General features: G+C 44.0%; 1 protein-coding gene across 2 annotated transcripts in view; it reads right to left on the minus strand.

The window, feature by feature from the left end:
* Positions 1–1167: 1167 nt before the first annotated feature.
* Positions 1168–13878, minus strand: part of VEPH1 (ventricular zone expressed PH domain containing 1) — an 82868-nt gene continuing 70157 nt past the window's right edge. For both annotated transcript variants that reach the window (XM_075716926.1, XM_075716925.1), the window contains 2 exons: positions 6152–6288; positions 1168–1404 (listed from right to left, as the gene is read on the minus strand). In XM_075716926.1, coding sequence (XP_075573041.1) covers positions 1168–1404; positions 6152–6288 — 374 coding nt within the window. The remainder of the gene's footprint in view (positions 1405–6151; positions 6289–13878) is intronic.

Consider the following 13878-nt stretch of genomic DNA (forward strand, 5'->3'; position numbering starts at 1 on the left):
TGACTTTATAATGTGCCGTGCTCTGCAAGGAACTTTCAAAAGCGCTGTGGGCTCCTTCTGCTACTGAATGAAAGACATGTATTACAGTAAAAAGCACCACAGTTAATTTTTTCCTGATCCTCCCCCAACTCTCTCTTTTTGGCAACAACTTTTTGCAAAAGATACATTTTTCTAGGTTGGAAAATTGCAAATTTTATTTCTCCTCAGTCTTGAATGATCTCCAAGTTAATTTCTTCACCCACAGACTTCTCATTAATTCTCCCCCACCCCCCTTTTCCTTTTTTGCTTTCAGTCTTTCATACAGTTCTTCCTCCACTTTGGAATCATTCGAGAATGACAAAGAAAATCAAAGAAAGTGGGAATTTTCCAGTTTTGGAGTATTTTTGAAAAGTTACAGAACAGAGAAGACAATTTAAAAAAAGAAAGGAAAATACATTTTTAAAATTACATTCAGTTATTTTCACTGTATTATTCTCCCCTAATTACGAAGGGGAGAAAAAGCAGGAAAGAGAGGGAAAATCAAACCAGTTAAATATTTAAAATTATTTTTCAGCAGTATTAAATCTTTAAAACTGCTCAATTTCAAACCTGAAAGAAGCAGCAAATTTGATTTTTTCCACAGACACGTATAAACAGTAAAAGCATAAAGTATGCTGAGATTAAATAAGAAGGAAAATGACCTTTTTACAGGCAGAAAGTGATTGAGGAAAGCAGGAAGTCCTTACGTGCTCGAATGCTCTCGGCAGTGTCTACAGCCACGGAGATCTTGTGCATCTCAGAAGCAGCGGCTGAGGGGCTGGGGTCCAGGTTTGTTTCTAACCACCCCTCCTGGCTTGCAGGCCATTAGGATGAAGGAAAAACCTGCATTTAACACGTGGACATGGAAGGTGCTTCTACACCAGCAAATGTCCCAGTGCCAGGGAGCGCGCCCGCGTGGTGGCACTCCATCAGCTGGTAGCGTCATCAAGGCGTTAGACCTCTCCTGCTGCACAAAGCTCTCCCTGGCCCATGCCGACACATGATCTTCCCCACAGTTTCCCATGGTCCAGGAGCCGGTGGGGATTTTGGAGGTAAAAGATGTCCATGGTATGGCAGTGGGATGCTCTGTGCCGCAGTGGTCCTACACACGTTTGGTTTGCTGGCACGGCCGTGGAGGTGCCAGCAGCTCTACAGGTAGGTGGTTGCCTCTCGGCTCTCCCGCTCTCTAGCCTGCGCAACGGCGACGTTGATGCACTGAAGCCACTCCTCGGCGTTCTTCTCGTCTTTGGCCTTGAAAACGTAGGTCTTGCTGTCGGTGAAGATCTCAAAGGCCCGGGGCAGGCTGCGGTCCCTGCGCTTCTTTGCCACCACTTTAACGCTCTGCACCTTGCTGAGCTCAATGGGGCAGTCATCGGGGTCGTCTTTCTGAAACACAGGGAAGACAAACAGAACCAAGTTCACCCGGTAGAGCTTCCACCGTCTTCATAAACAGTTGATGTCTCAGAGTAAACATTGCTTGAATAAACAGGCTTGTAAACATTGCTCATGTGGGCAAACGCACTGATGGGGACTTCCCAGAAGAGCCTTAGAGGAGTTAGAAACCCCCCTCCCACGCAGTGCCACGCTCACCTACTGAACACCATTGGGTTTCATGGGGTGTCATGGTCTACTGCACCCAATGGCCAAGGGTCCGCAGCGATGCCCACAAGCTCTCCCCCCTCCAGCATCTGCACTTTTTAGTTCCAGCTTCAGCTTTTAACATGGGCTTGGATTTTGCTTTCTCTGGCTTTTAATAATGGTGATCTTTGTTAACAGAGCCATGCACAACTCGTGCCAATGGCAAGTGCTTTCTGGGTACAAAAATCAGCCAGCCCCTGGGGACTGAAGAAAGCTCTCTTCTTGTAAGCAGTGATAAATTGTTCCCCTCCTCAGAGTCTCCACCCAAAAATGGAACCAGCAACTCCTTTTGTTTGTTTTGAAAACAGAACAGATACCTTGAATCTGACCCAGGAATGTGAGCGAAATCATGGCATTTCTCAGCGGGGAATGGAGAATATGGGATAGCTCAGTTGCAATTTTGTTTGAAAACATATAAATAGGTATGTCTAGGAAATCTTAGTGTCATTGTAAGAAATATGATGCAGGGAGCATAAGAGATAGTTGTACAAAGTCATGGAATTTTCCTGCAGGAGAAGAGATTTGTGAGCTCATGAAAAATGTATAATTTAGGTCTCCAGGTAAGAAGTTTAAGCCCAAGGTCCTGATTCCTCAAGAATATTCATGTTTCTCCTGTTGAGCCTCTTATACTTTTTACCAAGAGGAGTAAGGCAGACTTTCCAAAGGCTTTATGCTCCTATCATACAGGAAAGGTCTGGACTCATCTGAGTGAGAATTAGTGGTTAATTATCTTGCAGGAGCTGAGCACGACTTGGGAGAGGCTGCGGTGTGGGAACTGCTGTCTCCAGAGCTGCTCTGCCTGCCCCGGCTTCATCTGCTCTCCCAGCAGGCCAGGTCTGAAATGCAGGACCAGAACTGGGCAGGGAGCCTTCTCCTGCAATAATTTCTCCGTCCTTCTGGGAAAGAACCAGGAACATTTTTCTGTTCTAAGGAAAAGCTCATCTGAAAAGACCATCCAAAAGAAGTCCCAAGCCCAAGGGCTGTGATTTCTGTCTGGGATTTGATAGTCCCCTACCCTTACCACTGATCTGCCATTTTTCCACATCTGTAATGAACACCCAGGATGAGTTTCCCAACTTTTGGGGCTCTTCCACATTGCATACGTACGTATTATTTGCAGTCAAGGTCTGCTACATTCCTGAAATGCCATAATCCCTGGGCAATCCCCTCCTTTCTGACTCAAACCAGCACTGAATTCCATCCCTTGCCTGGAGCAGCTCTCCAGCAGGAGAGGCTGACACGAACCCCTCGGCAGAGCCAGCAGCTGGGCGAGCAGACAGACCCCTCCGGGACACGGGAGGTCCCTGGGCTGCGAACAGCAGCGACAGCACAGAGCCATTGTCTTCCCAGCACATCTCCATCCCCCGGTGTTGCTGTTGCTCGTTCTGGGATGGGACATTTATTTGTCTGTCTCATTCATTTTTTTTATCAGGGACCCCATTCCAGACCCGAGAAGTTTTCTTTAAATGGATAATTTCCCAGTAAAATGTTCAGTTCTGACCAAACGACTTTCCATGAACAATGAAGTTCATCTCCAGCTTCGCATGGGAACAAATGTTTCCAGCGCCATCACTGAGTCCCTGTGCACGACCATGGGACCACAGCAGTGGCCCACCCCTCCCTGCTTCCACAAACACTGATTAAGGCTTTATCAACAGTGTTAAGCTGGGTCTGCACTGAAAGCTCACTGGGGATAAATATTATGAAAATTTTATGATGGAAAATGCAAAGCAACAATAGACTCGAGAACCAAAACTTTGTACCCCATGGGCCAGACTCTTAGACTTAGAAGCCTATCTAGCAAAAAATGATATATTCCCTTCATTACCACATAGTGTTTGACCTCAAGTTGCTAAAGAAAGTTGATTGTACCCTAGGCACAGTTCTGTGAAGGAGTTTTCCACAGTTTTCCAGGAGTTGAGGATGTGGCTTGCTTTCAGACCTCTTATATTTTGGCTTTCTCCTGCCTCCCCTTTACCCACTGGCCATAGAGTTGCTTACACACAGCAAATATTGTCCACACGGTTACTCTGACAAAGGGAAGGTTCATGGTGGGGCTCCAGAAATGAGCAGGCACAGCCAGCTGGCCATCTCACAATACATCCTCTGTGTTAGGTTTGTATTTTTAAGCAAGCAGCATGTAAAGTCCAAACACCCACGCAGCACCCAGCCCTGCTCCACCATGCCAGAGATGACGGGGCAGAGATGTCACGCTCAGCCAGGCAAGCACCGTCCGGCCTCAAAGACTGAAACAAGCACCAGATGCAGCTGGGCAGGAGCCTCTACCACCGCTTTAGCTGCCCGCAGTCCATAGCCGTGCATCTTGCGATGCTTTCGGCACCGGTACCCGGCCAGCGAGGTACAGGGCTGGTCCTCTTGCCAGTTGCCGGAGGTGCGCAGGAGAGGACCTCCTGTGGGATCTGAAAGTCACACTTTTATTGTCCAAACCACTTCTGTGAGGCTTCATAACTCCAGCCCTGCTTAAAGGGCTTAAAATTTTCTCTTTGGTGTCTGCAATAGTCAGCCCAGGGCACGAGTGCAACCTAAACTGGTGGGCTCAGGGTTGCTCCAGCCTGCAACCCAAGCAATGGTTAACGGCAGGACTTGACTCTTGAATTTAGGCCAAAAATGGAGAAGTAACAGGATACAATGCACCAGCTTGAAAGACTGACTACCCAGGCACAACAACCCTGCTGCTGTCCCCGGGGGGCTGGACGCCAGCCTGCTACGCTGACAAACCAGTCCAGGTATTTGTGTTCAACTTGAAAAAAAAAAAGCGAAGCAGCCTTGAGTTTGCCAGTTAGAAAAGGAAAGTTAAGCTATGTGAATTACACTGTTGAGCAAAATCTGCTGCTCAACAATCTAATCTGCCAGCTTCACCCGCCTGCCACGCGTTGCACGTTCCCCACGTGAACACGGGGAGCACTGAGAATGCAAATCCAAGGAGGTGATTTCTGCGTGCTAATTGCATCCCAGGAGTAATCAAGGTATTCTGATGTGCCTTATGCCTGCCTTGTTTGGAGAGCTAATTAAAGCCATTCTGTTAAATACATTTCTATAAGCCAATCGACTTGCTAAAAAATGACAATTATTCTGGCACTCTTTCAAAAGAGGAACATCAGCCAGTACCCAGCTGCAGCTATGGTACACGTATGGATTAAACGCTCTTCAGAGTCTCTACCAAAACACCAGAAAAAGTCACTAGAAAGCAAGGAAAAGGCTGTTTCATGAACTGTTTGCATTCAGGAGGATCGTATTGTCCCACAAAAGGCACGTGTTCCTCTTAGGCAGGACGCCCTGTTGTATTTCTTATAGGAAGGGGCTCAGGAAGCCATTTAAGCAGCTTAAAGAGCTTTACTAGGTTTCTATAATAATAAAGATTATTTACCAGCAATGTTAAGGTTTGGCTACAGTTGGAAGATGCTGCTATTTTTGGATTATCTAAGAGAGAGCTCTTGTAACAAAAATAAATAGACTATTTGGCACAATGTTTGATACTTCTCATTGTGAAATGCTGAAGAAAATTAGTTTCTAATAACTGAGAAGTAATAACGAATGAGGACTGGATTAAATTACCTGCTTTTCCATGCCCTGGGACACACTTGTCTCTGAACCCTATTGGTATAAATTTCAAAGAATTTCACAGAAATTTCAGTAGAATTTCTCTGAATTTAGATGACGGTAGAACTGAAAACAAAAACCCCCTCCATTCCTTTGGGAGAAAAGCATTTTAGCATCACCTTGCTTTAAACACACTTGTATTTCCTGCACAAACAACACCAAATATAATGCCGCCATCTCCAGAACAGTTATTAATGTACAAAAGCAGGCAAGACTTTCAAAAAAGGTGAACAGTTGCTTGATTTTGGAGACGGCCCTGAGGTGTTCAGAAGGGCCTGACTTTCCAGATGTGCTGAACATAACCATCTCCCCCCTGAACACTGCTGCTGCCGTGACAGCTGGGGACCCAGAAATGACAGCTCACTTGCAGCACGTTGGCTGCGGCTGCTACATACCTTGCTGTCCCGTGCCATGCACTTTGCAAGTGGAAAAAATGTATTTTACCTGAGCAGAATTTATTGAATTTGTGTTTACTCAAGGAAATAAAGAATCCCTGGTCAAGACTGGAAACTGTTTTTTAACCGACTGTAATTCCTTCAGGAACAGAAGCTTTTGCAATATCCTAGAAGTGCCTCGAGGCGGAGGGGACGATGCTCAGGCACAGGTCACCAGCGAGGAGGGTATAAATTACTGAGACGTGGGAGTCGCAGTGCTGAGCCCTGGGCGTTTCTTGTCTGAACAAGAGCAGCGCCAGTCTAACGTTCTCGAAAATCTAGAGAGAAAACTATAACTAAAGCCAGGGAGCAACCCCTTGGCTGAAGTTAGCCATGTGGCATACAGGGACCACGGGCAAAGCTGAGTAGTAAAAAACTCTGGGAAATGGTGTTGGGGAGGAGGGAAAGAGAGACATCAAACTGATGGTCTTCTGACTTACGGATTTTCCTTTCCGAAAAAGCAGCTGGTTGCCAGCCAGAGTGAAGTAGCGAGTTTTCCACCTTTTGATAAACTTCCACCGGACTTGCTTCTCTTTAAGCTTGCCTTCAATCAGAGGTTGGCCATCCTGATTTACAACTGGGGAGGTGAACACACAACGAGGGGGTTATTTCTGTCCTTCCCTTGGCCCAGCCAAAAGCCAGGCTTTTGCTGCGATGCAGAAAAGGGGTTTTTTTTGCAGTTTAGCTGTGTCAGCTCCAAGACCACATTTCTCCCGACCTCAAGCATTCAGCTGTCACTTCAGAAAGACCTTTCAGCCCTTGGTCATGTTTTGCTTGGGAGGCCTAGCAGATGGAGCTGACAGCTCGGACTCCTCTGTCCATCACTTCTTCTATTCCCTTAGCCATCACGTACTTATCCCCACCACTACGCCTCCCAATTGTTCCTCAGCCCTGCAATAATAATTTATAATTTCATGGAATTGAAAGGAGGCATTTATGTTGTCTCTGAGGCTTTAATCCATGCTACAGAGTTCAATACAGTTATATTCCTGCTGTGCAGTATTTTGGACACAAATATTTTGAGGATATCTCTCTCCAGTAACTGCAATAGCTTGCTTCATTGCAGAAGCAGCCCTGTGGAGAAGGAATTAAGAGCCAGAGGCGGGATGTCCATGTGGGGCTGAGAGACTCGGCACCATCCCGCTGGAACGAGCGCCAACCTCAACCTGGTAATTCCAGCCCAGAAATGTGACTTTTTGCTGAGAAAGGGCTTGGTGAGTCCCAGGGCTTTGTCTCCCAGGCATGACCCTTCCCTTCCTCACCCTCCCAACCAACATCTCCTTCTTCCCTTGGGAAAGGGATGTGTTTATTATCAGCTCTCCCCTATCCAGTGTTCAAGCAATAACCTAGCCCTGCATTTTGTAGAGGTCACTCCCTGTTACATCTGTATTAACTTTTCTAGTTCTCTCTTCAGGAATATTTCAAAAGTCATTTAACTTTAGCAATCCATTGTGTAAAAAATCCTTACAACAAACCCGGAGTTACTTACGTCCTATAAATCTCACAGCACTGACCGGTTAGGAATGTGATGTTGTTTATCACTTTTGCATTTCTAAAATAACACAATTTATTTTGACATCTGGACTGCCAAAGGCCAGAGCAACTCACAGCTCAGCCCCCAGGGACCCGGTGTCTGTCCTGCTCCCTCAGGAACAGTCAGGGTCTTTTCATCATGATACCCTTTGAGAACATTGATGTTTTTACTACCTTGTGGCAAAATTTACTTACAAACCATTAGCGTGTCATTGCCCAATAACACTACCTGGCCTGTACCCTGGGTGGTAAGAGCTAAAACAGTGTTTCTGCCATGCACGTGGGTAAATGCCATCCTTACTGAACTTATTTAAATACAAGATGGGTAACTCTGCCCAAGCCAAAGACGAGGAAGGAGGAGAAGGAGAGACACAGAAGCTTCTGCCCTCGCCGATGACCTGCGCTGCAGTGTGTCACCCAAGAATCATCTAAAATGCAATTAAAAATACATAGTGTACAGTTCAATAACCCCAATGACTGTAATTGGCACGGAAGCAGAAATTCAGGCACCCTCAGCTACCTTACCTTCAGCTCAGCTACTTTCCAGTCTGTTCATCTTCTGTCATGGCCTGAAAAGTGGCTTCAATTTGTCTTAGAAAAATAACTTACGTTTGTCACTACAGATTTTCCTTCAATCAATTCCCTTAAAAATAAAACCCCAATAAAGTCTCTAAGAAAGGGAAAGAAATTATTTTTTTTCTCTTATTGCAAAATTATTGCTATATTCAAAATTACTTTCAGAATTCAAAGCGCTGCATGAATATTGGGAAGCCTTGCACTTTCATTTACTGTGTGTTTATAAAGTTGTGGCCACTTCTACGGCCAGCCCTGTGACCATGGTGTTCACCCATGATCAATATTCACTGGCACTTACCTTGGCTGGAAGCATATGAGGTTTTGGGAGCTGGAAGAGCGTTCCCAAACCTTGCACGGAAAAAAGGAATTTTCCAGCACAAGAAAAGCCCAGCAACCAAAGGGATCACCATGGGCTTTAAACCACAACCGCAGAGCAACCTCGAGCCACTGCCCTTCACGTATGGAGCAAACCATTTAAAAATTCTCTAATACCACGGCTGGGTTTCTTTTTCCTTTCTCTTCTGTTTTTATGCCGGTAGACAGGACACGATGGATCAGATAGACTGAAGAGCAGTCCAAGGCGTAAGCAGGCTGAGAATGGATGTTTTTTGATGCGATGTTTGATTTGGAGCCCTTCCCAGCATCTATCAGATGGTCACTTATCCTCTGGCTGGCTGTACTTGCATACCTTAGCACGGAAGTATATCCAGTAATGCTTTTGCTTGAAAGTGTTTGCTATCGTCTGTGCATGAGCTTTTCAGAGCCCAAAACGCAGAGGGTTGGTGTGACACTGGGGGTGCGAGGCGAGCAGGGTGGCCAAGCGCGGCCACCAAAGGTAGCACCTGGAGTTTCAAAGGCCTTATAGCTTTTGGGACACATACCTCTCTTCACTACCTCCTGTCTGGTAGAGGGAAAACAAACAACGCAGATACAACGCATCAGATCTAGATAAAGAATGTATTTTTCTCCCCAGCATTGTTTATATTGGCAGAGAGGCAGGCTTTGGGGGTCTTCAGTGTGTACTATTCCAATTTCCTCAAGAAAGACTCTAAACATTTCTGTCTCTGTAGATAGGGAGTTTTTGGAAGGAGATGGACTGAATGAAAAGGGGGGTGGCTAAGTTTCAGCTTTGATGGGGAACAGCAGCTGTGATTTCCACAATAAAAACAGGTCGTGCTCTGCTCCTCGCAGCCTGCTCGATGCAGCAGCTCTTTTCTGTGTATTTTCATGCCAGCACTGATGCGTTACACCACCCGACCTGGCACGGGACAATGTAAAACAGGGGCTTGCTTTCTCCCCGCATAATTTTTGTCACTGCAAAATGGCACAAATTTACAAGGAAGCTGCTTTGGGGCTGCACCCATTTCACAACACGCTCTTTAGCGGGACAGAGCCACGTATTACAGTGTGCCCCTTAATAAAAACTTTGCAGTTGTGTTAAATGTTGTTCTCAGAACGACTACAGATACACGTTTTCACTTGTTTCAGAGATTTCGTCAACTGACAATCTTTTCTCCCAGGCCTTTCAGAGGAGCGTGGCCAGGGTTGGGGCTGTTTTTAAATAAATATTCAGTTTATGTGAGAATCCTAGAAATAAGACCAAGAAAATGCAAAGCAGAGCAAACCAAGCTGCCCAAACTCCATACATCCCTCTGCCTCCCTGACGTGGGTTTCTGAAGCACTGGTCTGGGGCAGATGCCTTTGTGAAGGAGCCTCATGCCACGTGGTCTATGCTGAATTTACACTCATATAAAACACATAGAGTTAACTGCTGATGAATCGATAGCAAAAAAAATCCTGCATAGGCGCGCTCCCCGTTTTCTAGACAAGAGAATCAATATCCTGTGGCAAAGCTGCCTAACAACAACCAACCCTGTTCAAACAGAGCAGAAAGCAGCTGAAATCCGGCTCACACAGGTAACAAGAAGCACAAAAGATATCATTAAAAGCCACTGAACAAAAAAGTACTGGAGAAAATAATATTCCATTTTGAGCAAGGAAAAAGCTGGGGTTTTTTTCAGACAAATTTGTCTCCGCAAAAAACCTGGGTCCATCAGACTCAAGATGAGCCTTGGCTTTTTCACCAAGGCTGCGCTGATGGCCTCTTAGAGGGGACACCGTCTGCCAACAGCACCTTCAGGGGGAAATGTGCCGGGAACAGAAGGGCTGTTTTTCTTCCTAAACAGCTTTCTAAGGTTGTATCAGGTATTATCTGGCATTTCTGCAGCTGAGATTTGCTGGGTCATGATGGTCATCCTTAAGAGTCATTCCTCTTTGGGAGCTAAGCAAAAGGACAGTCCCGTAGGGCCGGCAGCTGTCAAGCAGGTCTGAGGACAAGTCCTCATGCTCTCGCACCAGCCACTTCATCTTCTGATTACTTTCTTGCCCATTTATAAAATCAGCATTATAATTTGTCAGATTTGCGAGAATGGATAAAAAGTTTTATTTTTAAACAGCATCTAAGCTGATATTTTGGTTATTGTGCAAATGCCTCATCAAATTTCTAACGTAATGATGTACAGGGTAATATCCCTGTCATTCCCATAATTTGCCATTCACATGTGCACACACTCTTGGTAGAGGATGTTTTCTCATCATGAGAATATGCAGTTTGGTGTCAGGAAATTACCATCTCAGTAGTACGTGGGTGATAATAGCAGCGCATGGCTCCATATTGTCTCCCAAGATGAAGTGTCAGAACCACTGTGACAAAGTTTACCCAGTGAGAGACAGAGAACAAAAAGCTGAGAATCTGAGAAACACAAACCAGCAACACCAAGTAGCAAGCTTTCCGGGAGTGTGCATAAAAGAAAGAGGAGATAACTTCACTTTAATAAAAAATGACAAAGATAGGACAGGAAAAGAATTTTTACTCCTACATGATAGCAATAAAGAATTCATAATGTGCACAGTGACTTTCAGAGCATGATGACAGCTGTATAAACATCTAGATACAGCAAAAGAAGGAGTCGATATGAAAAGACAGTTGCTCAGTGGTTAGGTCTTGTGCATCTACCTGGCTCCTGGGCCCATGGGAATGGCTTTGATACTGATTCCAGTGCAGTAGGAAGATGCTTTAACCCAAACTAAGAAGGTGTAAAACACAAAAAGTTCGGGGACCAGAAGATACTAAGATGGTTGGTGGTCAGGAATGCAACATGAGAAAGGAAGTGAATGTACAATTTTGGCCTAAAGTGGATTTTTATGGCCAAAGTCTTTCAAAACCAGGATTTACTAAAGAAATGCTGATCTCTTTTTAAGCACCCGGTGGCTGGAAGCAATGCTAACAGAGCACTTCTCATGTACATCCACAAAGAGGCCCATGGGGAATTCTGATGTCAGCTTCCAAAGTCGTCGTAATGAATCTGATGCCAGTATGTCTGAGGGTATGATTAGAAGAAAAAGATTCCTGAAAGATAAGAATGAAGCTCTTTTCCAATATTTTTCTAAGTCCTTTTGCTTATTTTCATTGTGGTTAACTTCACAGAATCACAGAATAATTCAGCTGGAAGGGAGCTCACGGGGTCTCTCGTCCAACCTCCTGCTCAAAGCAAGGTCACCTATGGGATCAGACTAGGTTGCTCATGAATTTATCCAAACGCGGCTTGAAAATCTCAACAATATCTCTAGGCAAGCTGTTCCAATGCTTGATCATGCTCATGGTGGGGAAGCTTCCCTTTGTAGCCAGTCTGAACCTCTCTTGTTCCAATTTATGCCTGTTGTCTCTTGCCCTCCCAACCACACACTACTGAACAGAGCCTGGCTCTGTCTTCTTGGTGACCTCCTGGTAGTTATGGACAAACTGTTATGAACTCCCCCTTGAGCTCTGCCTCTACCAGCCCTTGTCCCTTAGCCCCTCCTCATGGGGCAAGAGCTTCAGCCCCCAAACATCTTGGTGGAGCCTGTCCCAATCCTTATTGGGACTTTACTCAGTCACCACCGTAGCTGTTGAATGCCTGCTGTGTGCAAAGTAGGAGTAAGTGCATGGAGCTGTTAGCAAGGGGCATCATGAGTAAATCTGTACTGCCTCAGAAATACAGAGCTTTACTCTTCTGACTGAACTCTTCCCAAAACCAAATTCAGTAGCTGGGGACCCCCACTGCTTTCCACGGTAGAGCAGGGTTATATGAAAGAAGCATCTGCACTTCTAATACAGTTAGAAGATTTTTTAAAAATGCAATCAACTGCCAATTGGAGCGTGCACATTCCTTATACACATATTAATTATTGGAAAAATTATGCCTAGTTTTGATTTCTTCACCTTGCGTGAATAAAGGCAAATTAAAAGACTTCAGAAAAGTGACACAAGAATAATTTAAGACTGATCTTTCGTATGATTAGTCATATCACAGGAAACTAATGAAATGTATTCTCCTTAATTTGCCCAAGCAAAGATCAAGATGTGACACGATGAAGTCTACAAATAGATTTGCTGCAGAGCAGGGAAGGGCGTAATGTGATGCAGTGTTTAGAGATAGAATAGAAACAAACCCACATTTTAACAGTATGGTTAAATTACCTTACAACTTAGGCATGTCATGGGTTCTCTTTCACTTGACTTTTAAATATCAGGTTTAGACATCTTCAGAAAAATATGCAAAAGTAATACAGATCAAAGAGAAAACATTTCTTTGATACAAGCATTATTGGACTAGATTCTTTGACTGGTGTTTTGTAGAAGGTCAGACTAGGTGATCACATCAGCTCTGGGTTTGAAATCACTCTTTGTGGTGCTATGCTGACATGTACGATGAGATCTCTAGCTTGGAAAAAAGCGTTAAAGGATTCAAAAGGTTGTATTTACTATATATTTGTCATTATTTTTTTTCCTGCAGAACACACAATAAAGCTAAAAATATTACCCAAACTCAAAATGAAGAATTATTTTCTATAATATCTATTGCTTCTTAAACCATCTCAATAAAGAGACACTAATTCCAAAATCAATTTAACCCTGAATAGTACCTGTTGACATAAGCGTCCATTGGAATTATTTGCTATTAATTGTGTCTTGCTTTCTTTGCAGAACTACAATGCATCAAGCTTTAAGTAGTTTGGGTACTGAATAAAAACTAAAAAACCCCTCCAAACTCTTCCGAGATGAACTCAAGACAGATAAAAACCAAAGCATTAAATCTTGCATTTGATGAAACATAAAATCATCCACAAAAATTCAGTCCAATCATGAATGATCTTAATGACAATAAACTACTCTTAACTTGAAAGAATGGAATGTGTGGGTGGCAAGCAGATGAAGATAAATGCCATTAACCTAAGGGAATATGGATTCACTCTCTCTCATTAATCATCACATTTGGTTTTGCTGAAAACCTGGAAAGGACACATTGCTGAATGCCACTTTTTATAACTTTCAAGCAAGCATTATAGCTGGGGTATTTCAGTTCACTAGATAATCACCACTGCTAGTAAAAGACAAATGTATTCAGAAGTTAATATGATGTAGGCTATTCTGAGTGAATTTCTTTTTTAAAGAGGAATTCATAAAAACACCCCTCAGTTTTACCCAAATCATTGCCCATGGGCACAATGTCTCTTCTGCAGCCCACAGGAATTACTGCAATTTCTTTGTGAGCTTCCAGAACAGGGAATGTACTGCAATTCCCTCTCTAGCTATCAAGTGGTTTTACTGATTTTTTTTTTTTTTATTTTTTTTTTTTATTTTTTTTTTTGTGCAAGAGCTTGTGAAGCCAACTGTCAATGCAGGAGGTTATGTTGAAATGAGGCTCTTAAAGGCCAGCTTTTCCTAAGGAGAGGCACACACTGCATTTACCAAAATTTCAAATGCCTTGTATCTGTGCTTGAATGGTCATCAATTGAAAAAAAAAAAATTGTGCAGCCTGGTTTTCCCAGCTCTGAGACCAGCTACACAGTCAGGGCACATACGTGCATTTGAGCAGATGAGTGGGATTTGTGGGAATGCTCTTCCTGGGTGCCAGGAAAAAACGATTTGGGATGATTTAATAGCACTTCCGGAAAAGTGTGGTTGTATAAGAAAGGCTTTGCAATCAGAAGAACGCATGAGAAATATTCAAACTTT

This window comes from Pelecanus crispus, chromosome 9 (assembly GCF_030463565.1).
Source record: "Pelecanus crispus isolate bPelCri1 chromosome 9, bPelCri1.pri, whole genome shotgun sequence".
Classification (NCBI taxonomy): Eukaryota; Metazoa; Chordata; class Aves; order Pelecaniformes; family Pelecanidae; genus Pelecanus; species Pelecanus crispus.